This window comes from Solea solea, chromosome 5, assembly GCF_958295425.1.
Source record: "Solea solea chromosome 5, fSolSol10.1, whole genome shotgun sequence".
NCBI lineage: Eukaryota > Metazoa > Chordata > Actinopteri > Pleuronectiformes > Soleidae > Solea > Solea solea.
Window position 1 is genome coordinate 32027202 of NC_081138.1, and position 21730 is coordinate 32048931.

Consider the following 21730-nt stretch of genomic DNA (forward strand, 5'->3'; position numbering starts at 1 on the left):
ATCATGTGACGTAGAGATGACAGACTTAAACTGACCAGGAGTCTTTTGTCACCATGGCGACAGCGATGACGTGTGTGTGTGTGTGTGTGTGTGTGGTCTCAGGTTCTTCTCACATGGTTCCTCTGAGTTTGATGGTCACTGCTTTCACCTCTGAATATTCAGCCAGAGCATATTCTCCACTGAGAGAAGAGACGACAGCAGGAAGTCAGAGCAGGAAACAATGTGGACGTTTGGTCACATGACCTGACTTTGTTAGCTCCACCTCCTTGTGTCTAAAACAGTAGAATCACTTATGTAGGATAAGACAGAGGTTTACAGAGAGTGGACAGAGGAGTCATCTGCAGTCTCACCACTAGATGTCACTTTATCAAACACAGTAAAATCTTTTCATCTTTTTATAAATTGTCAGTTAATACATTTGGCATAAAATGAGCCAAAATATTTGCGATATTTGAAAACATTGCCTTCTCTTCCTGTGACTTCCTCGTCTATTAAAATAAATAGTTACGTTCTTCACCTTATGGACATAAAGTGTCACCACACAAACACATTAAAACATAAAAACACAATTACATATATATTTGTTATTATTATTACTCATCATCATCATTTTGACCCAATTTCCTCAGTTTGACATTGAGCCAGCAGGTGGCAGTGTTGTTTATAAATGTCCAATGGAATCCTATTTAGAAAATACTGAAAATGTATTTTTGTTTTTTTATGATCAAAACTTTGGCCAATAATGTGAAGTTTGTATGATTTAATTATTATGTAGAAGTATCTACATGCATGTACATGTATGTAAAAGTATCTACATACATGTACATGTATGTATACATGTACATGTATGTAGATACATGTATGTAGATGTAGGAAGATGTTTGAAAAGCAGTGAATGAAACAGAAGTAAAAACGTGGTGTTCTTACAGTTCTCGTCCGTTTCCCGACATCTTAAAGCCTCCAAACGGTGACTGGGCGTGAAGTGCGTTGTAACAGTTTATCCTTTAGAAAGAGAGAAAATAAAGCAAAGAAACCAGAAAATATTCACATTTAAGAAGCTGAAAAAGAAGAATTATTTCCAGGTTTAGTTACTCACCACACGGTGCCACTGTCCAGAGCTGAGGACACGGACAGAGCTCTGTCCATGCTGCTGGTGAACACCGCCGACACCAGCCCGTACTGCGAGCTGTTGGCTCTCTCGATCGCCTCCTGCTGGCTCTTAAAGCTGAAGATACACTGCACTGGACCAAAGATCTGAGAGGACACACGGACAGGGACAACAGTCCAACTGAGTCTCTCTGGATTCTTCTGTCACAACAGTATACAAACCATTTCTGAGTGTGAGGAAAGAAGAGAAAAGAAAAGAAAAAAAAGAAAAGAAAAAAAAGAAAAGAAAAGGAAAGGAAAGAAAGCCTGTTAAAGTTAAAATAATTTTTTAAAAGAGTTTTTATAAAGACAGAAAAGTGACAGAGAGATTTAAGGTCACGTAATAAAACATAAACAATCTTTTCTTTGCCGTGTTCGCATGGACACACACACACACACACACACACACACACACACACACACAGTGGTCACCTCCTGTGTAGCGATGGTCATGTGGTCTTTGACAGCAGAGAAGATGGTTGGTTGGATGAAGAGTTTCTTCTCTTCCACAGAAACTCCTCCAAACTCCAGCCTGGCTCCTTCCTTCTTCCCACTCTCGATCAGATCCATGATCTTCTCAAACTGCTGTCGGTCGATCTGCACACAAACAAAGACAATAACAGCAGCAGCAGCAACAACAACAACAACAACAACAACAACAACGTTCTGTTCTCAGAAGCCTGGCTGGACACTCTGTGTCAGTGCTACTGCAGCCTCAACTGTAACTGAGGCTTTATATACAGTTACACGAGTTATGATAACTAAACTAATGAGTTTATATATACAGTTAACTAAACTAATGAGTTTATATACAGTTACACAAGTTATGATAACTAAACTAATGAGTTTATATATACAGTTAACTAAACTAATGAGTTTATATACAGTTACACGAGTTATGATAACTAAACTAATGAGTTTATATATACAGTTAGCTAAACTAATGAGTTTATATACAGTTACACGAGTTATGATAACTAAACTAATGAGTTCATATATACAGTTAACTAAACTAATGAGTTTATATACAGTTACACAAGTTATGATAACTAAACTAATGAGTTTATATATACAGTTAACTAAACTAAAGAGTTTATATACAGTTACACGAGTTATGATAACTAAACTAATGAGTTCATATATACAGTTAGCTAAACTAATGAGTTTATATACAGTTACACGAGTTATGATAACTAAACTAATGAGTTCATATATACAGTTAACTAAACTAATGAGTTTATATACAGTTACACGAGTTATGATAACTAAACTAATGAGTTTATATACAGTTACACAAGTTATGATAACTAAACTAATGAGTTTATATATACAGTTAACTAAACTAAAGAGTTTATATACAGTTACACGAGTTATGATAACTAAACTAATGAGTTCATATATACAGTTAACTAAACTAATGAGTTTATATACAGTTACACGAGTTATGATAACTAAACTAATGAGTTTAAATACAGTTACACAAGTTATGATAACTAAACTAATGAGTTCATATATACAGTTAACTAAACTAATGAGTTTATATACAGTTACACAAGTTATGATAACTAAACTAATGAGTTTATATATACAGTTAACTAAACTAATGAGTTTATATACAGTTACACGAGTTATGATAACTAAACTAATGAGTTTATATATACAGTTAACTAAACTAATGAGTTTATATACAGTTACATGAGTTATGATAACTAAACTAATGAGTTTATATATAAAGTTAACTAAACAGTTTATATACAGTTACATGAGTTACGATAACTAAACTAATGAGTTTATATATACAGTTAACTAAACTAATGAGTTTATATACAGTTACATGAGTTACGATAACTAAACTAATGAGTTTATATATACAGTTAACTAAACTAAAGAGTTTATATACAGTTACACGAGTTATGATAACTAAACTAATGAGTTCATATATACAGTTAACTAAACTAATGAGTTTATATACAGTTACACAAGTTATGATAACTAAACTAATGAGTTCATATAAACTAATTACACTAAACTAATGAGTTTATATACAGTTACATGAGTTACGATAACTAAACTAATGAGTTTATATACAGTTACATGAGTTATAACTAAACTAATGAGTTTATATACAGTTACATGAGTTACGATAACTAAACTAATGAGTTTATATATAAAGTTAACTAGACTAATGAGTTTATATACAGTTACATGAGTTACGATAACTAAACTAATGAGTTTATATACAGTTACATGAGTTATAACTAAACTAATGAGTTTATATACAGTTACATGAGTTATGATAACTAAACTAATGAGTTTATATACAGTTACACCAGTTATAACTAAACTAATGAGTTTATATACAGTTACACAAGTTATGATAACTAAACTAATAAGTGTATATATACAGTTACATGAGTTATGATAACTAAACTAATGAGTTTATATATACAGTTAACTAAACTAATAAGTGTATATATACAGTTACATGAGTTATGATAACTAAACTAATGAGTTTATATATAAAGTTAACTAAACTAAAGAGTTTATATACAGTTACATGAGTTATGATAACTAAACTAATGAGTTTATATATACAGTTACATGAGTTATGATAACTAAACTAATGAGTTTATATACAGTTACATGAGTTATGATCACTAAACTAATGAGTTTATATACAGTTACATGAGTTACGATAACTAAACTAATGAGTTTATATACAGTTACATGAGTTACGATAACTAAACTAATGAGTTTATATACAGTTACATGAGTTATGATAACTAAACTAATGAGTTTATATACAGTTACATGAGTTATAACTAAACTAATGAGTTTATATACAGTTACATGAGTTATGATAACTAAACTAATGAGTTTATATACAGTTACACCAGTTATAACTAAACTAATGAGTTTATATACAGTTACACAAGTTATGATAACTAAACTAATAAGTGTATATATACAGTTACATGAGTTATGATAACTAAACTAATGAGTTTATATATACAGTTAACTTAACTAATAAGTGTATATATACAGTTACATGAGTTATGATAACTAAACTAATGAGTTTATATATACAGTTAACTAAACTAATAAGTGTATATATACAGTTACATGAGTTATGATAACTAAACTAATGAGTTTATATATACAGTTACATGAGTTATGATAACTAAACTAATGAGTTTATATACAGTTACATGAGTTATGATAACTAAACTAATGAGTTTATATATACAGTTATGTGAGTGAATCAGGTTGTCATATATATATATATATATATCTCATGTGAATTTTAAGGACAATTCCAGATATTTTGGAGTCTTTGCTCACGTCTAACTCTACATGAGGACACGTGTCCTGTGATGCTGATGTCACACACACCTGTGGACCATGTGACGTCTGCGGGTCGAGCGGGTCTCCAATCACGATCTTCTTGGCGTTTTCAACGCTGCGACGCACAAAGTCCTCGTAAATACTTTCCTCCACAAACACTCGAGACGCAGCTGTGCAGCACTGACCCTGGTTATAGAACGCTCCTTTCTGGGTCTCCTCCACCGCCATCTGCACTGCACGCACGCACGCACGCACACACACACACACACACACACACACAAGTGAGTGAGTGAGTGGGTGGGTGGGTGGGTATATGAGTGAGTGAGTGAGTGACAGCTAAACTTACAGTCAGAGTCAGCAAACACGATGCAGGGGTTCTTTCCTCCCAGCTCCAGAGTCACTCTCTTCAGATTACTTTTGGCTGCTGCTTCTTTGATCAGCTGACCCACCTGCGCACGCACGTGCATACACACACACACACACACACACACACACACACACAATAATTATATGTTATTTTAATTCTGGAGAGGAGAAAATGTAACACAACCAACTTCTCTGCAGGGATTCATGAAGTATTATGATCTAAATACAATCAGACGACAGCTAAGCCTCAGAGATCTCAAACATGCGGCCCGTGGCCCACATGCGGCGCGTGATGAAAACTGACCAAGTGGACACAGTGTGTGTTGTACATGGTAGGTTAGTTATGTGTTTTAACTACAATTTACATGTTTGATTTAATTTTCTGATTTAATTTTATATATCTGTAAAAATGTTGTCATTTAAAGAATAATTTTGTATCATAAATACTTTCCATATGGAAATATCATGAATATTTTCATTGAGCTATTATCATGGAATGTCAAATAATAATTTAAGTTGACTATAACCTCAGTAGAACCAGTAAAAGCCACTTTGGCGACGTCCATGTGTTCAGCGATGGCTGCTCCTGCTGTCGGACCAAAACCCGGAACAACGTTCACCACTCCGGGAGGAAAACCTGCCTGAACATGTGAGCCACACAACACGTCAGTCATTTACATATATATATATATACATATATATATACATATATATGTATATATACACACACACGTGTGTATATGTATGTATATATGTGTATATATGTATATATATATATATACACATCTGGGGTCGCGTTAACCGAATATTTTCCGTCACCTTTTGGTGACGGAAAAATCTGAGAGCCATCCGTCATTTTGACAGATTGCAATTCACAGCCCTAAAAACTATGTTTTCTAAAAGAGGTGAAAAAAGAGGGATAGATGCAGATGAAGGACAAACTCAGCCCTTGGCCTCAGCGGCAGTAAGGAGGTGAGGCGAGTTCAGTGGGAGCGGGAGTTCTCCTGGCTGAGGAGGGCGGATAGAAAAATGTTGTGCGACAAAATAAAGATTCCCATCGGAGAATCTGAGCATCATTTCTGACCTGGACACCGTACTCAATGCATCTCGCTATCCTTGTAGTGCTGACAGCGTGTTAAAGAGCTATGGACAGGAGGCTTTGGAGCGCGTCTGTGACCGCTGCAGCTGATCCACTGGTGCAGAAGGAGCGCATGTTGCGGGATTTCCTACCACGCGCAACTACGCACAAGCAGGCACGCCATTTAAGTCCATGTGGACCAGGAGGAAGGTGTGAGACTGTGCGTTTAGGCCACAGGTGAACTGTTCATATTCCACTGCAATATGAACAAAGCAATTGAATATGTCATTATTATCATTTAAAGTGACCGGTAAAAATGGATTATGACGGGATTTTTATGACCCTGTCACTCAAAATGACAGACAATGAAAAAGTCTAGCGCAACCTCTGATACACATGTATATATATATATATATATATATACATGTACATGTATATATACACAAATATGTCACAGAAAGTAGAAAATAATCACGTTGAAGAAGCTGAAAAATCCCAAACTGGTTTGAATGACTAAAAACACTCTGTTTAATCGATGATCAAAACAGTTGATTTAGTAATAAGGTTGCAGCCGTACGTGTGACACACGTGTTGACACTGTGACCTCTGACCTCTTTGATGAGTGACGCGGTGTACAGTGCGGTGAGCGGCGTCTGCTCGGCAGGTTTGATGACCACAGTGTTTCCACAGCACAGAGCCGGGGCGATCTTCCACATGAACATCAGCAGAGGAAAATTCCACTGAAACAAAACAACAAACAACAAACAAAGCGTTAGTTAAATCATTCCATTACATTTAGCAGTAACAAATCATGTTTATTTTCAGTCTTATCTTTACGTCTCTGTAATAAAGTTATATATATATACAGTATAGTTAATGAGGCTTTGAGGGTCTCTAACATTACTCTTTATAGGTGGACTCTCTAGCACCACACAACGTTCACGAGGAACCGTTCAGTTACTGTTATTTAAGGCGGAAACAATTACTAAATGAGTTGATCAATGATCGATTACTAAATGAAAATCGAGTGTTTTTGGATTTTTCAGCTATTTTCTGGTTTGCTGTTATATAGATCAGTGACACACACACACCCTCACAACTTTGTTTTAAATGCTCTTCATCACTTGTTGGATGTTGTGGAGGAAACGCACGAGACAATCCACCAGGTTAGAATTCATCAGACGAAGCTGAGAAAGAGGTCGTTTGTTTTCTGTGTTGGACAGAGAGTGCTGCGTGTCAATCGTGACACTTTGGAAACACTGTGTACATCCTGGTAGACTTTACTTTATTTGCTCTTTTATATACACGTCTATCTTTCCCAATTCTCAAATATACTTTCATTTGTCTTTGTGTATTTTGTTTCTTGTATGGAAACATTTCAATTGTGAATGGCGGAAATACCATTGTGTGTTATTGGAGTGAAAGTAAGCACTGTATTGTGACGCTCTCACAAAACCAAACAAAAAAGGATCCGAGGATCACATGTGTGGATGGTGGTTTCCTGTTTGTCCTCGTGTGTGTGTATGTGTGTGTGCCAGCAGTACTTTCTGTAATTACACAACGTTCTTCAGTATAAATTTCACTTTTATGATATAATCTCTCATGTCAAACAACAGCCGTTTTGTTCCTTTGTTGCCAAAGCAGCTTTAGAGTTTCCAGGCTTATGTTCTGTCACGCCGTCTGTCTGTGGGCATCCATGACTGAGTGAAAGACGATACGCTGCCCCGCCCTGAATCTGATCAAGTTATTATCAAAAGACAAAAAAACATATATTCCAGTGTGTGAAAGTAAATCCAAGCAGCACAGGATTGAGACTGTGTGTTCCCCTGAAGGGATTAACAGAGACGAGGTCTTGTTCAGAGAGAGCAAAGATTAAGATTAAGTTTCATTCTGCACAGGTTTGAATAAGCCTTTAAGGCAAGGGCTGAGTTTTGATGTTGTTTTTTTTCAAGTATGGTTGAAAGAGCTACAGACACACTCAGCACTGATCACATGATCACGTCTTTATCTCACTGTTACACACACACACACACACACACACACGTGTGGTCACTTTGTGTCACTGAGCTCAATCTGAACGTTGGATTTCAAACAGTGACGTGACAAAATAAGACATTTGAACTTAGTGATGGAGGCAGCAGTGGGGGTGTGTGTGGGGGCGGGGGGGGGGGGGAGTGTGAGTGTGTGTGTGTGTGTGTGTGTGTGTGGGGGGGGGGGGGGGGTGCTTTACAAGCTTCAGTTTCCTTATGTTCTTGTTACAAAAGTTCCTTGTGGCTAAAATCAGTTTTTATATATGACTCTTGTTTTCAGTGACAGTGAGCCTCTGTGTCTCAGCAGCAGGGGGCGCCGACTACATACACACAGTCAAAACATGTATCAGGTTAATGTAATCAGACTGAGTGAATATGTTAACATGTTTCCACAGAAACACACGCACCATTGCACACAGTAATGTAGACATTACACACGTAGATATGCAGGTAATATAAAGTCTTACAGGAATGATGGCTCCACACACACCGACAGGCTCGTGTTTGGTTAAACACATGAAGCTTTCATCTGTAACAAAGGAAACACATGGTTACATCACATCAAACTAACACTTCTTCTCATCTTATTTGGCAGGCAATGTGTTGCTAGATTTATAGAACAGCTCATTATTTGGCAGGCAATGTGTTGCTAGATTTATAGAACAGCTCATTATTTGGCAGGCAATGTGTTGCTAGATTTATAGAACAGCTCATTATTTGGCAGGCAATGTGTTGCTAGATTTATAGAACAGCTCATTATTTGGCAGGCAATGTGTTGCTAGATTTGTAGAACAGCTCATTATTTGGCAGGCAGTCTCTCAGTTCAAAGTTCAAATCTACTTATATACATATATATTTATGTCTATGGATGTGAACGGCGACGTTTCCTGCCAAAATGGAGTTGCTTTGGGTTCGACTGTTGCATTGTGGGATTGTGTGGCATCAGCTAACAAACTGAGAACCCGACAACAGGAGAAGGTTTGTCCAAACAAGCTGATTCTATGCAACATCTTTTCTTTCTTTTTTTTTTAAACTTCAGAAACAATAATACTTGATGAATCATTAGGTTTCATTACAGATTCTTTTGCTAAGCTAAACAATAGAGGTATGAATATATGATAATAATAAAATAGGGTATAAAAAATCAGAATAAGAACTACATACAATCAAAATATCTGAAAAACTACCAATGAAACATTGGTAGATACATAATATAAACAGGAATAAAACCCCTGGCCTAAGCAGTGAGTGAATTAAAATGAGTAAACATAGTTCTGTTCTATACACAGAACAGAACTATGCTTATGATATGAAAAGGGTACAATTATTTAAGTTCCATGATTGATCAATAATTGCACAATCATCATGTGACCTGATTCTCTGTTTACAGTCTCAACTAAATGTGTAGCATCACGTGCAAGGAAGTGGCCAATCCCAGTGCAGTCTAACTGGAAAAAAAGGAGGTCAAACATTTAACACTATAACAAAACAGGGTCACTATGACAAGAGAAGCAGAGGAGCAGGTATTTCTGCAGCTTTAATCCTCACACACACACTCAGCTCTGACCTTCTCCAGTTTCCTGAGTGAAGCATCTGCACATCACTGAAGCTCATTCATGAAAAGTGTCTCACAGGAAGCTGCTGAGCAGTTCATGTGTTCATCATGCACTACAGAGCTGTGGGCGTCATGTGACTGGATAGATTACATATCACCATACAACGATGCTGTAGTGACACATGAAGATATCTGTCTGTACGTGTGTGAGGAGTTAGGAGGGCATAGAGAAAGGTCAGAGGTCATGAGTGTGGATGGAGCATCTCGTAGTTTTCTTCCTCATTAACCCGCTGTAAACTCCATCTTCTATTATTTATGGCACGACATGTCACCACCCACCCCTGGATTATATCTGATACCTATGACGTTTGTAAAGAGGTCAATCGGTTAATTTAGTACTGGATTTATCGCATAATCGCCCTAAATTGAATAATGAAACACTGATAATCCGTTGTGATTGTGCACATGAGTGACTCTGACTGACTGCTGGGTTAGTGAGGCGCTGAGCCAGCACTGATGGTTGCACCTCACTGATCACTATCGCAGCCTCTTCCTCTTCACCGAGCGTCTCTCAGCGCTCCATTGGGATGTAATCAGGAGGAAACGGCCGGCGTGTTTAGTCTAACTAAAGTCCTACAGAGTCCAGACTGTGGCTGAATGAGACACCACCCAGGGCTGAGGACAATCCTGAGCCAGGTTAACACACAGTTGCTCTGTTGTCATTAACCTCCAGCTGTGCGCTGGTCACAGACTCAGTGACATGTGAAAGACAAAAGCGTGTCCAGAGCTTCTAATTATCTCAATTATCTTAAAGTGTGTAAGAATTTAAAAGTGATTGAACCACAGAACACACACATTCTGTTTCAATGTCAAATACACAAAGGTCCAGTGTGAACAAATTAGTGACATCTAGTGGTGAGAAAGCCGATAACTCCACACACCAGAAAGGATCTTATTCTTCTTTGTTAATGTAAATACTGACTGACTGTGCATCACTAATCCAACGTTCAGATTAACCTCAGTGACACAAAGTGACCACACGAGGCAGCAGAGGACCAGCAGCTACAATCACTGACTGACAGAGCGACAACTACGAAGAGGAAATGACAAAAATAATGGAGGACGTCTACTTTTCTCGTCTAGGCTTTTCACACACGCTGATCATTAATACGGTCTGCTCTTTTTTTCGGATGCGGATGCAGCTCTTAGTGGCTCCATGAGAAGAACCCGGGTCCATCACAGGGTCTCACACTGACGAGTCGTTGACTCACCTACAGGCAGACTCTTGCCGTGGATCTTGTCGCTCCAGCCAGCGTAGTAACGGAGGGTTTTGATGCTTCCGTCCAGGTCAATGAAGAAGGACTGCAGGAAGGGCTTCCCCGTGTCCAGAGTCTCCAGAGTCTGAAGAATCAGGAAGACAACTTTCAACACAGCGTCAATCCACATCAAAACTATTATGCACCTGTTTAATGCATCATCGATTCATCTGTCCATTATTTTCTCCAATAATAATTGTGTCATCGTTTATTAATCAGTGTTTGTCAACTTTGGAAATAGTGATGTTCTCAAACGTCTCGTTTTTGTCTACAAACCAAAATGATTGAGTTTGGATGAATTCAAAGAAACCAAGAAATATTCACATTTAGGAAGCTGAAAAATGACAGAAACTGGCTTAAATAATTAAAAGTGAAAGATGAATTGATTATAAAATGAGTTGATGATTCATTTAGTAATGGTTCATTGCTGCAGCCTGAATGTCAATAATATTATTAATTGGTCAAGTTTTTGTTTCATAAAAATTGTTTTATGTATTTCATTTACCCCTCTGCTCATACAACAATAATTAAATAAACAATGTTCACATATACATCAGAGAAATATGAAAATACACAACTGCACTGGAATAAAATGTATTATAATAACATGATGTCACACAGACACGGCACAGAAATAACAAACTAATCAACTACATGAACAAATAAATGAGCAATGATTTAAATGAAGCAGCAGTTATTAAGGGTTGATTGAAGAGGGTGGCAAAACATTTTTCATTTTTTTTATTTTTAATTTATCCAGATATCTGGGGTGCCACTTTTTGTAGCGGGTTTGACTAGATTTAATTTTTGGGGTGCCAGTCAGAGTCAAGTCTGACAAAGTAAAATAAAACAGAACAAAAAAATAAGTTAGTCAACCCACACAAAATAATAACCATGCATATCAAACACAGCAATAAACTACAACAATGCGATTTTCACAATATATACACAAATATATATATATATATACATATATATATATGTATATATATATATGTATATGTATGTAAACAAAAAAAGAAGAAGAAAACTCAGTTCAGTTCATTCAGGAAAAGTCCATTCCAGTATTCCCCAATACCGCAGTTCAGTCCAGTACATGCGCCACCACAAAACAACAACTCAAAACTCCGCTCCAGGCTTTACCGCGGGCTTCCACACAAAATAAGGAAATAAACTCAAAATAACCAGCGTCTCTGGTCGCGGTGCAACAACCAATCATCCTAAATGCCCTTCCTGGAGGACGGATTCAAACTGCGATGAGTTTGAATCTATTCAGATCAACACACACACATATAGAGTGTGTGTGTGTGTGTGTGTCCAGTAAAATCACATGGCCTTTGTGGTGAAGATGATGATGAAAAGTGTGTCAGTAAAATAAAGATTCTTCAGGCGACGTGGGTTCTTATATTCAGCATCTGTGACTCAGAGGGTAATCATAGGTTATTAGAACCTGGATCTTCATTTCACCACAGTCCTACATGTCAGACAGAGTCTGAACATCAAAGTGCAGCTGTGAAATCAGACTGGATTAGGATTCTAAAGAAAACACCAGGCCTCCACGCCCGTCACTCTTTATTCAAAAGTCTGTATTATTTTATCATATTATATTATTTATGTAAGGTTCAAGTTCAAACTAATTATGTGCTCAAAATGCTCCCACTGGTAGTACCACTTAGAATCCAGCAGAGGGCGCACCTTACAACACTCAGTCCGTTTACAGTCAGAGTTTAATCAGACTAAGGTCGTAGTCTGACTAAGACAGACAATCAGACAATTTACAGAGTCTGAGTTTACATGTGGACGACAAAATGTGTGACTCGGCCTGCGTAGGTGGCGCTGTATCTCTCTATAAACTAGTGTGTGTTGAATGAGTTTATGAAAAACAAACGGAGGACGGACGCAGACGTCGTCTTAGTTCCAGATATAATCATGATTACTGTAACTATAATAATAATAATAACAATAACGACGGTGAATGAATGTGATGGTGAGACCTCACACAGTCAAACCAGAACTATTAAACATTCTTCTTTAAAATCCTCGAGTGTGGGACAGACCCCCACAGATTGACATGTTTATACTGTGGTGAGACTTTTCTTGACACGGCGGTGAACTGTGGTCACGTGACAATGATTTTCCAAAGTAACCGGTTCACTTTCACAAACTGTCCCAACTTATTTTAGAGTGTGTTGCAGTCTCACGCCCGTCACGTCCTATTATTTCATATTTATATATATATATATATATATATATATATATATGTATACACACACACACACACACACACACACAAAGTGAACGAGCTCACCGCGAGCAGGAGTCGGTCTCTCTCGATCAGGTCAGCCAGTTTGTGCAGCAGCTTCCCACGACTGGACGCGTCCATTCTCCTCCACGGAGAACTTCTCTGCACGGCCGCCTTGGCCGCCTCCACGGCCTTGTCCACGTCCTCCTATGTAGAATAAACATAAAACATACGAGACAGGAGGACACAAAGATGTCTCCTGTCAGGTCAGATGTCCTCCAGCACGTCCACGTGGTCATTTTCACGTCTGTGATCAGGTCAAACGTTAGAGGAAGATGAAAATGTTACGGCAGACAATGACATACTAAATGAGATGATGAAAATACTTTAATTTTAAAAACTTTCTTTGAATCCATGTGATGACGTCCTCAGAGCACATGCTACTCCATGAGTTTAGTATTATACATGTATTAGTTGGATGCTTAAGTACATTTCGCTGTGTTTTTGCCCATGTGTGAATGTAACATTTGTTGTTGGTTCACAGCAAAGATAAAGACGCTTTATTGATTCTCAGTTATTATTTTTTATTTTAATATTTGATTACTATTATGGTACTTTTGTGTGTCTCTTGTCTGTCGTCTTGTTCATTAATGTGTTCTGTGAAAGCACTTTGTAAACCCAGTTTTCAAACGCAGCTATAGATGTAAACCTATTATCGTTACTATTATTATTATCATTATGATTATTATCATTTAACAAACAAGAAAGTGATAGTAATCAATGAAAAAGACAATAAGTAAATAATTACTGATTGTAATAGACGAGATGTGACAAGTCTGATAATGATGGCATGAGTACTATTCTATTAATATACTTATACATAAACAGTGTAAACAATTATATAATAAAATACCAGTGATGATAATCAACTAATACTGGTGTTATAAAATATTAATAATAATGAGCTGAAATGTCAGGAAACATTGATCAGAGTTTGTCAAACCTGGAAATTCTCAAATCTTGTTTTGATTGAGTTTGAATGATTTCTTTGTTTTATGGAGCAACGAAAATAGAAAATATTCACATTTAAGAAGCTGAAAAGTGACAGAAAGTAGAAAATATTCTGCATGATAAATATGCCAACGTTCATTTCAACACGTTCCCATTAGCTCTCAGGATGTCCTGTGTATGATGGAATAATATTATAAAGTGATAAAAGCTGGACAGACGTGTGAGGACTGTCTTCTTACTTTGTCTGCTTCTTCCACGTCACAGATTTTGTCTCCTGTCGCAGGGTTAAAGGAGGGAAAGGACTTTCCTGAGCAGGACGTGTGCCACTCATTATTGATAAAAATCTGTGAGAAGACAGAGTGACAGTGTTTGTGATATGAAATGAATTTATCTTTAGACACAGAACATTGATCCATTTCACACAATACACAACAACAAAATCACTGAGCAAAGACAAAACAAAATGACAATCCACAAGAAAATATCAGCAACTTGAAAAAGACAAACAAAACAAGTATTTCTTTAAAGCCAGATTTAAATAGAGTCTTGTGGAACAAAAAAAAATGACCCTCTAAGACTCCTACAGTATCAGTGACCATGAATGCAGCACTCTGTGTAACCCGATAGCTTTGATATCACTGATCGCAACATGATCGTTGCTTTATATTCTGTTCGATGCACGTTAAGATAAGCCTGACTCAGATATGACATACTGTGCATTTATCGTATTTCAAAGACAAACAAATGCTGTTGCTAATAATCTGCACCTTTTTCATTTTGGCCATTTTGAGTTGAGTCAACAAACACTGACAAACATTCATTCTTTGTTACTAATGTTACAAAAAACTTGTTACTAACTTTACAAACATTAAGTTACTAATGTTACAAAAAACTTGTTACTAACTTTACAAACATTAAGTTACTAATGTTACAAAAAACTTGTTACTAACTTTACAAACATTAAGTTACTAATGTTACAAAAAACTTGTTACTGACTTTACAAACATTAAGTTACTAATGTTACAAAAACTTGTTACTAACTTTACAAACATTAAGTTACTAATGTTACAAAAAACTTGTTACTGACTTTACAAAGATTAAGTTACTAATGTTACAAAAAACTTGTTACTAACTTTACAAACATTAAGTTACTAATGTTACAAAAAACTTGTTACTAACTTTACAAACATTAAGTTACTAATGTTACAAAAACTTGTTACTAACTCTACAAACATTAAGTTACTAATGTTACAAAAAACTTGTTACTGACTTTACAAACATTAAGTTACTAATGTTACAAAAAACTTGTTACTAACTTTACAAACATTAAGTTACTAATGTTACAAAAAACTTGTTACTGACTTTACAAACATTAAGTTACTAATGTTCCAAAAAACTTGTTACTAACTTTACAAACATTAAGTTACTAGTGTTACAAAAAACTTGTTACTAACTTTACAAACATTAAGTTACTAATGTTACAAAAAACTTGTTACTGACTTTACAAACATTAAGTTACTAATGTTCCAAAAAACTTGTTACTGACTTTACAAACATTAAGTTACTAGTGTTACAAAAAACTTGTTACTAACTTTACAAACATTAAGTTACTAATGTTCCAAAAAACTTGTTACTGACTTTACAAACATTAAGTTACTAGTGTTACAAAAAACTTGTTACTAACTTTACAAACATTAAGTTACTAATGTTACAAAAAACTTGTTACTGACTTTACAAACATTAAGTTACTAATGTTACAAAAAACTTGTAACTAACTTTACAAACATTAAGTTACTAATGTTACAAAAAACTTGTTACTAACTTTACAAACATTAAGTTACTAATGTTACAAAAAACTTGTTACTGACTTTACAAACATTAAGTTACTAATGTTCCAAAAAACTTGTTACTGACTTTACAAACATTAAGTTACTAATGTTCCAAAAAACTTGTTACTGACTTTACAAACATTAAGTTACTAATGTTCCAAAAAACTTGTTACTGACTTTACAAACATCAAGTTATTAATGTTCCAAAAAACTTGTTACTAACTTTACAAACATCAAGTTACTAATGTTACAAAAAACTTGTTACTAACTTTACAAACATTAAGTTACTAATGTTACAAAAAACTTGTTACTAACTTTACAAACATTAAGTTACTAATGTTACAAAAAACTTGTTACTAACTTTACAAACATTAAGTTACTAATGTTACAAAAAACTTGTTACTAACTTTACAAACATTAAGTTACTAATGTTACAAAAAACTTGTTACTAACTTTACAAACATTAAGTTACTAATGTTACAAAAAACTTGTTACTAACTTTACAAACATTAAGTTACTAATGTTACAAAAAACTTGTTACTAACTTTACAAACATTAAGTTACTAATGTTACAAAAAACTTGTTACTGACTTTACAAACATTAAGTTACTAATATTACAAAAAACTTGTTACTGACTTTACAAACATTAAGTTACTAATGTTACAAAAAACTTGTTACTGACTTTACAAACATTAAGTTACTAATGTTCCAAAAAACTTGTTACTAACTTTATAAACATTAAGTTACTAGTGTTACAAAATGATGTTACTAATGTTCCAAAAAACTTGTTACTAACTTTATAAACATTACGTTACCATTACAAAAATGTCTTACCAACATTAGAAACAACTTATGAAATATTAAGAAAAACGTACAAAAATAGTGTTACAAACACATTCATAAAGTTAGTAACAATATGTTGTTGTACTGAAGATAGGATCCATCATTTTTCTGTGGAATAAACAAGAATCTTAAATCGAAATGTCATGAAATCTTGGAATGAGTGAAAAGATGCAGTGCCCTCTTGTGGCACAATAAATCACTCGTTCACAGCGTTTTCAAATCATTCAAATGAAATATGAAAGATTTTCTCCATTAACCACAATCCACTTACAACTCCACTGCATTTATTGCGATCTCCTCCTCACCCCTCCCTCAGCCTCTCACCTGTGTGTGTGTGACCTGGTGGACAGTGACAGGTTGAGGCAGCGCTGCCATGTTTCCTTCTCTCTCTCTCTCTTCATTCTCTGAGATTCCGTTCTGTGCCATTCTGACTTCTCCTCACACACACATTCACACAGTCACACACGGTCACTGTCAGCATCAGCACTGGACTTTTGGTTTTTATAGCAGAGAGCAAGACTCCTCCTTACATAGCTCCACCCCTATCAAATATCAAGGGCTCTTATCTGAGCTGAGAGCTTGGTAATCAGTGATTTTACAACAGGAGCGGCTGGTCCTCTGCTGCCTCGTGTGGTCACTTTGTGTCACTGAGGTCAATCTGAACATTGGATTTCAAACACTGAAGTGACAAAATAAGACATTAGAACTTATTAGTGATGTCGGCAGCAGTGGATCAACAGATCCTGAAAATCACTGCTTTTCTCTCTGGACTTTGGTGTGGGAGAGTGAGTGGTTTACAAACGTCAGTTTCCTGTGGGAAAGACAAAGACACGTTCTGAACATATTGTAAACTTAAAGTGACGTAGATTTTATGAGGTGAGTCTTTCGTTAAGTTGCTAAAAGTGAAACATGTATAAAAATGTATATCATCATTACATTAAATTGACTCATCTTTTAACTCATGACAGTTGTCTCGTTTAACATCTGAAGCAGCAGCTTTTGTCAGCTGGATTATATTTCAGCAGAAGTTCTGCGTGATGCTCCTCCATGAATATAGTCAACTCCTACAATCTCACTGATCTCTCCTGCGTGCACTGCACTCATTTTTCCCAGGAGTGAATACATTCCGCTGAGAAAGTCATTTAAAGCAGGATTACGCCGGTTTGAATGTGACTGCATCGACTGAGCAGGAGTGAACACGGGCTGTTTATCGACGTCTCAACGGTGTTATCGCGGTGAAGTTGGTCTTTTTGCACCTGGGGCCTGGTGAAGCCAAATGGAACTGGACACATGCAAACAAACACTTTTGTTGTGAGGAACAAAGCTGTGCGCTCACTCCAAACACACACACACACACACACACACACACACACTCATGCACAGGCTGCTACTGTTTCCCCTTCATCGCTTCTTCTCACCCTTTATGTCAAAGTTTAATGAGGACAACCAGCTTTCACAGGCTCATTTCTCACTTCAGCAGCTTTCTAACACTTTCTAATGAGAGAGGGGTGTGTGTGTGTGTGTGTGTACGTACGTGTGTGTGTGTGTGTGTACGTGTGTGCGTGTGATGCAAAACACAGGCCCAGGCTCATGCAAATCCCTCAGAAACCTGCTCTGAACGACATGAGTTGTTTTGTCAGACTAACTGAAATGTGGCCCTCACATGTCCTTTTAATAAGGACATTTTGTCTTTTTAGTTCACCTCTTCTACACCAGAACCAGGTCGACACTGGTTGTCTTTAAGTTTACCAGTCCATCTTCAGTATGTTCAGACTCTCCAAATAGACATTGTGAATTTCAGAGCCATTACTTGGAACCAGGCTCCTACTGGACAATACTGGGACTGTGTGTAATGATAATTTTCTCCATTAGCCAATTTGTTTTTCAGTCCATAAAATGTCGATCATTGTTTGTCAAACCTGAAAACTAATATTCACATTTAAGAAGCTTGTTTGAGTCAATCACATCTATTTTCCTCTAAATGTGAAGATAATTGACTGTATCATGTTCTATTGAAGAAGAGCTAAAACTAGAGACAGACACCGTTTCCTCCTCAGCAACATGTGTACCGACTTTATTTTACCATAAATGTTCATTGAAACAAGCAGCAGAGTCGCCCCCTGGTGGCTAACTTCTGCCACTGCTCCCATAAGCTTTGAAATGTCTTTTAAATGGCTTCGTACTGCTCATTTATTCTTTCTATAATTACTCTTTTATAGATATGTATTTATTTTTATGGTTAGACTGGATATTTCACAGAAATCCAACAACTGCATTTAGGTTTTACATTACTAGAGAGAGAATTCATTCATTCACGATACACCTGACGATGTGTTCCACCCAGGACCCTGGTAACTCTGACAAATTTCACTCTGCCTATCCGCTAACTGAGAGTTGGGAGATCAGCCTGTCGTGGGAAAGTGGAGTCAGGTGACCTCTCTTCTACCAGGCTTGGCTGCTCACACTAATTGGCACTGCACACCTTCCAGTGATACAGTCCCATCTGCAGGCTTCAAGGCCGGTTACAATCACTGAGCAGTCAGTTCATGAGCAGACTACATGTGGAGGAGAGTTTGTCTTTGTTCAGTCGTTCATCAGTCACAGCTCAGAGTTCAGGACGTGATGAGCATGTGGTCAAACTACAGATGACATGAAACAAATGAGCACAAAGATGATAAACCTGCATCGAGCTCTGATCAGTATATGGATATAATATCTATATATGGTGCTCTTGGATCACATCATGTTTAAGTATCTGTGATTACTTTTCCTGGTTTTAAAAGGCTGTTGCATTGATACTTGTTTCATTTTAAGTCTAATTATTTGTGTTACAGCAGAATTTGACCACATTTATAGTCAATGTGACTGTAACACACGTAAATATCATTCATTTAAAAGAATAAAGCAGGTATTATCTGAAATGAAAAGTTATTATTAGTGTATTTTAAGATCATCTAGTCTCCGGTTTTGGTTTCAATTGTGGAATCAGACTCTGGAGGACGTCACATGACCATAGATGTGACCTCCAACTGTTCATCATCACCGTTTGTTGCTTTCTCTTCAAAATTAAAGCACTTTCCCCAGCCTGTCTATTATCTGCCTGCACTTTGAATCATGCTGCTGCAGTTGGACGCACAGAAAGAGAGGGAACCGCTGAGATAACCCTGTCCAGGTGTTCACGGCCAAACAAAGGCTCCTTTCAGAGCGTGATGGGAACGCACTGGTCCTCCACTTGTTGCAAAAATATACAAGATAAAAAGAGCCGAACTCAGACAGAAACTTGGTTTCTGTTTCATAGCAAAATATGGAGCCTCAGCTGGTCACCACTGTCAACAACACTGTAAACAACACTGTCAACATCACTGTCAACAACACTGTCAACACCACTGTCAACAACACTGTCAACAACACTGTCAACAACACTGTCAACACCACTGTAAACGCCACTGTAAACACCACTGTGAACACCACTGTCAACAACACTGTCAACATCACTGTCAACAACACTGTAAACAACACTGTCAACACCACTGTCAACAACACTGTCAACACCACTGTCAACAACACTGTCAACATCACTGTCAACATCACTGTCAACATCACTGTCAACAACACTGTCAACATCACTGTCAACAACACTGTCAACAACACTGTCAACACCACTGTCAACAACACTGTAAACACCACTGTCAACATCACTGTAAACACCACTGTCAACATCACTGTCAACAACACTGTCAACAACACTGTCAACATCACTGTCAACATCACTGTCAACAACACTGTCAACATCACTGTCAACAACAACAACACTGTCAACATCACTGTCAACATCACTGTCAACAACACTGTCAACATCACTGTCAACAACACTGTGAACATCACTGTCAACAACACTGTCAACATCACTGTCAACAACACTGTCAACATCACTGTCAACAACACTGTCAACAACACTGTCAACAACACTGTGAACATCACTGTCAACAACACTGTCAACATCACTGTCAACAACACTGTCAACACCACTGTCAACAACACTGTCAACAACACTGTCTGAAACCACACTACAATCACACTCATCACCAACAACCAGTTCTACATAACAAATATGTCAGACGTCAGTAAATGGACACAAAACACACTCAAGGAGAGAAAAACGTGCATAAAAAATATTATAGTAATTATATTTTCAACGGTAAATGAGGTCATTTATCCCACAGCAGCAAATGTGACAATTATCTTTGATAAAACAGCAGAACTCACCTGTCACTTCATGGATCTTTACGTTGTGAGTTGAGCTGAAGGAGAAGCTTCTTCTTTCAAACAATCATTCCCTCGTTGTGTCCTTTTAAACGTCAATCCCCGCTGTTCCGTAAACTGCGACACAAACAGCAAACGCTGATGAGCTGCTAGTTAGCTGCTGACAGCTAAAGGCTAGCTGTCGCTAGCGCCGCGGCTAACAGCTACATGTAGCTAGCTTCCGAAAAGTGTCCTCATCATTCCCCTGTCCTCTGTCCTCTGTCTGTCCTCTGTCTGTCGTAAAACATGTTTTTATCTTAAAAACTGAGTCTAGAAAACAGAATCCAGAGTGAATCGGCACCACCGCCATTTAACTTTTTTAAAGCCCTGAGTGTCCTCGTGCCCCTGTTGCCCCGTACACGAAGAATGCCTTACACTGATTGGTTGGTGATGGGAGGGGGCGGTGCCACATCGCCACAAATCATTTTTTGATTGGTTGATTTGTCTGTAACTCTGTTGTTGTCGTTTTTTTAATGTACAATAACAAACAAGGCATTTTGTACAAAAAACATCATAGACATAGTATCAAAGGGAAAAGTGCATGAACAAATAACATGAAATACAGTAAATAAAATAAATAACCTGGTCATGTTGAGTATGTTGAGGGTTATATTTGACCAGGTTTAAGAGAACCTCAAAACCTACACCCCAGCCCGCCCACTTCGC

The 21730-nt window shown here is 36.9% G+C and overlaps 1 protein-coding gene across 2 annotated transcripts in view; it reads right to left on the reverse strand.

Annotated features, from left to right (window-relative positions):
* The window catches only part of aldh1a3 (aldehyde dehydrogenase 1 family, member A3), a 21703-nt gene extending 296 nt beyond the window's left edge, over positions 1 to 21407 (reverse strand). The window contains exons 1-13 of one of the 2 annotated variants that reach the window (XM_058628517.1): positions 21029 to 21407; positions 14329 to 14433; positions 13145 to 13285; positions 10792 to 10921; positions 8433 to 8494; positions 6547 to 6675; positions 5385 to 5498; positions 4838 to 4940; positions 4540 to 4724; positions 1579 to 1743; positions 1097 to 1254; positions 928 to 1002; positions 1 to 179 (exon numbers count right to left, since the gene is read on the reverse strand). The exon at positions 1 to 179 is cut by the window's left edge and continues 296 nt beyond it. In XM_058628517.1, coding sequence (XP_058484500.1) covers positions 110 to 179; positions 928 to 1002; positions 1097 to 1254; positions 1579 to 1743; positions 4540 to 4724; positions 4838 to 4940; positions 5385 to 5498; positions 6547 to 6675; positions 8433 to 8494; positions 10792 to 10921; positions 13145 to 13219 — 1266 coding nt within the window. In that variant the 5' untranslated portion in view covers positions 13220 to 13285; positions 14329 to 14433; positions 21029 to 21407 and the 3' untranslated portion in view covers positions 1 to 109. Of the gene's footprint in view, positions 180 to 927; positions 1003 to 1096; positions 1255 to 1578; positions 1744 to 4539; positions 4725 to 4837; positions 4941 to 5384; positions 5499 to 6546; positions 6676 to 8432; positions 8495 to 10791; positions 10922 to 13144; positions 13286 to 14328; positions 14434 to 17086; positions 17234 to 21028 lie in introns of those variants that run through there. The other variant, XM_058628516.1, reaches the window with a different exon arrangement.
* Positions 21408 to 21730: the final 323 nt, after the last annotated feature.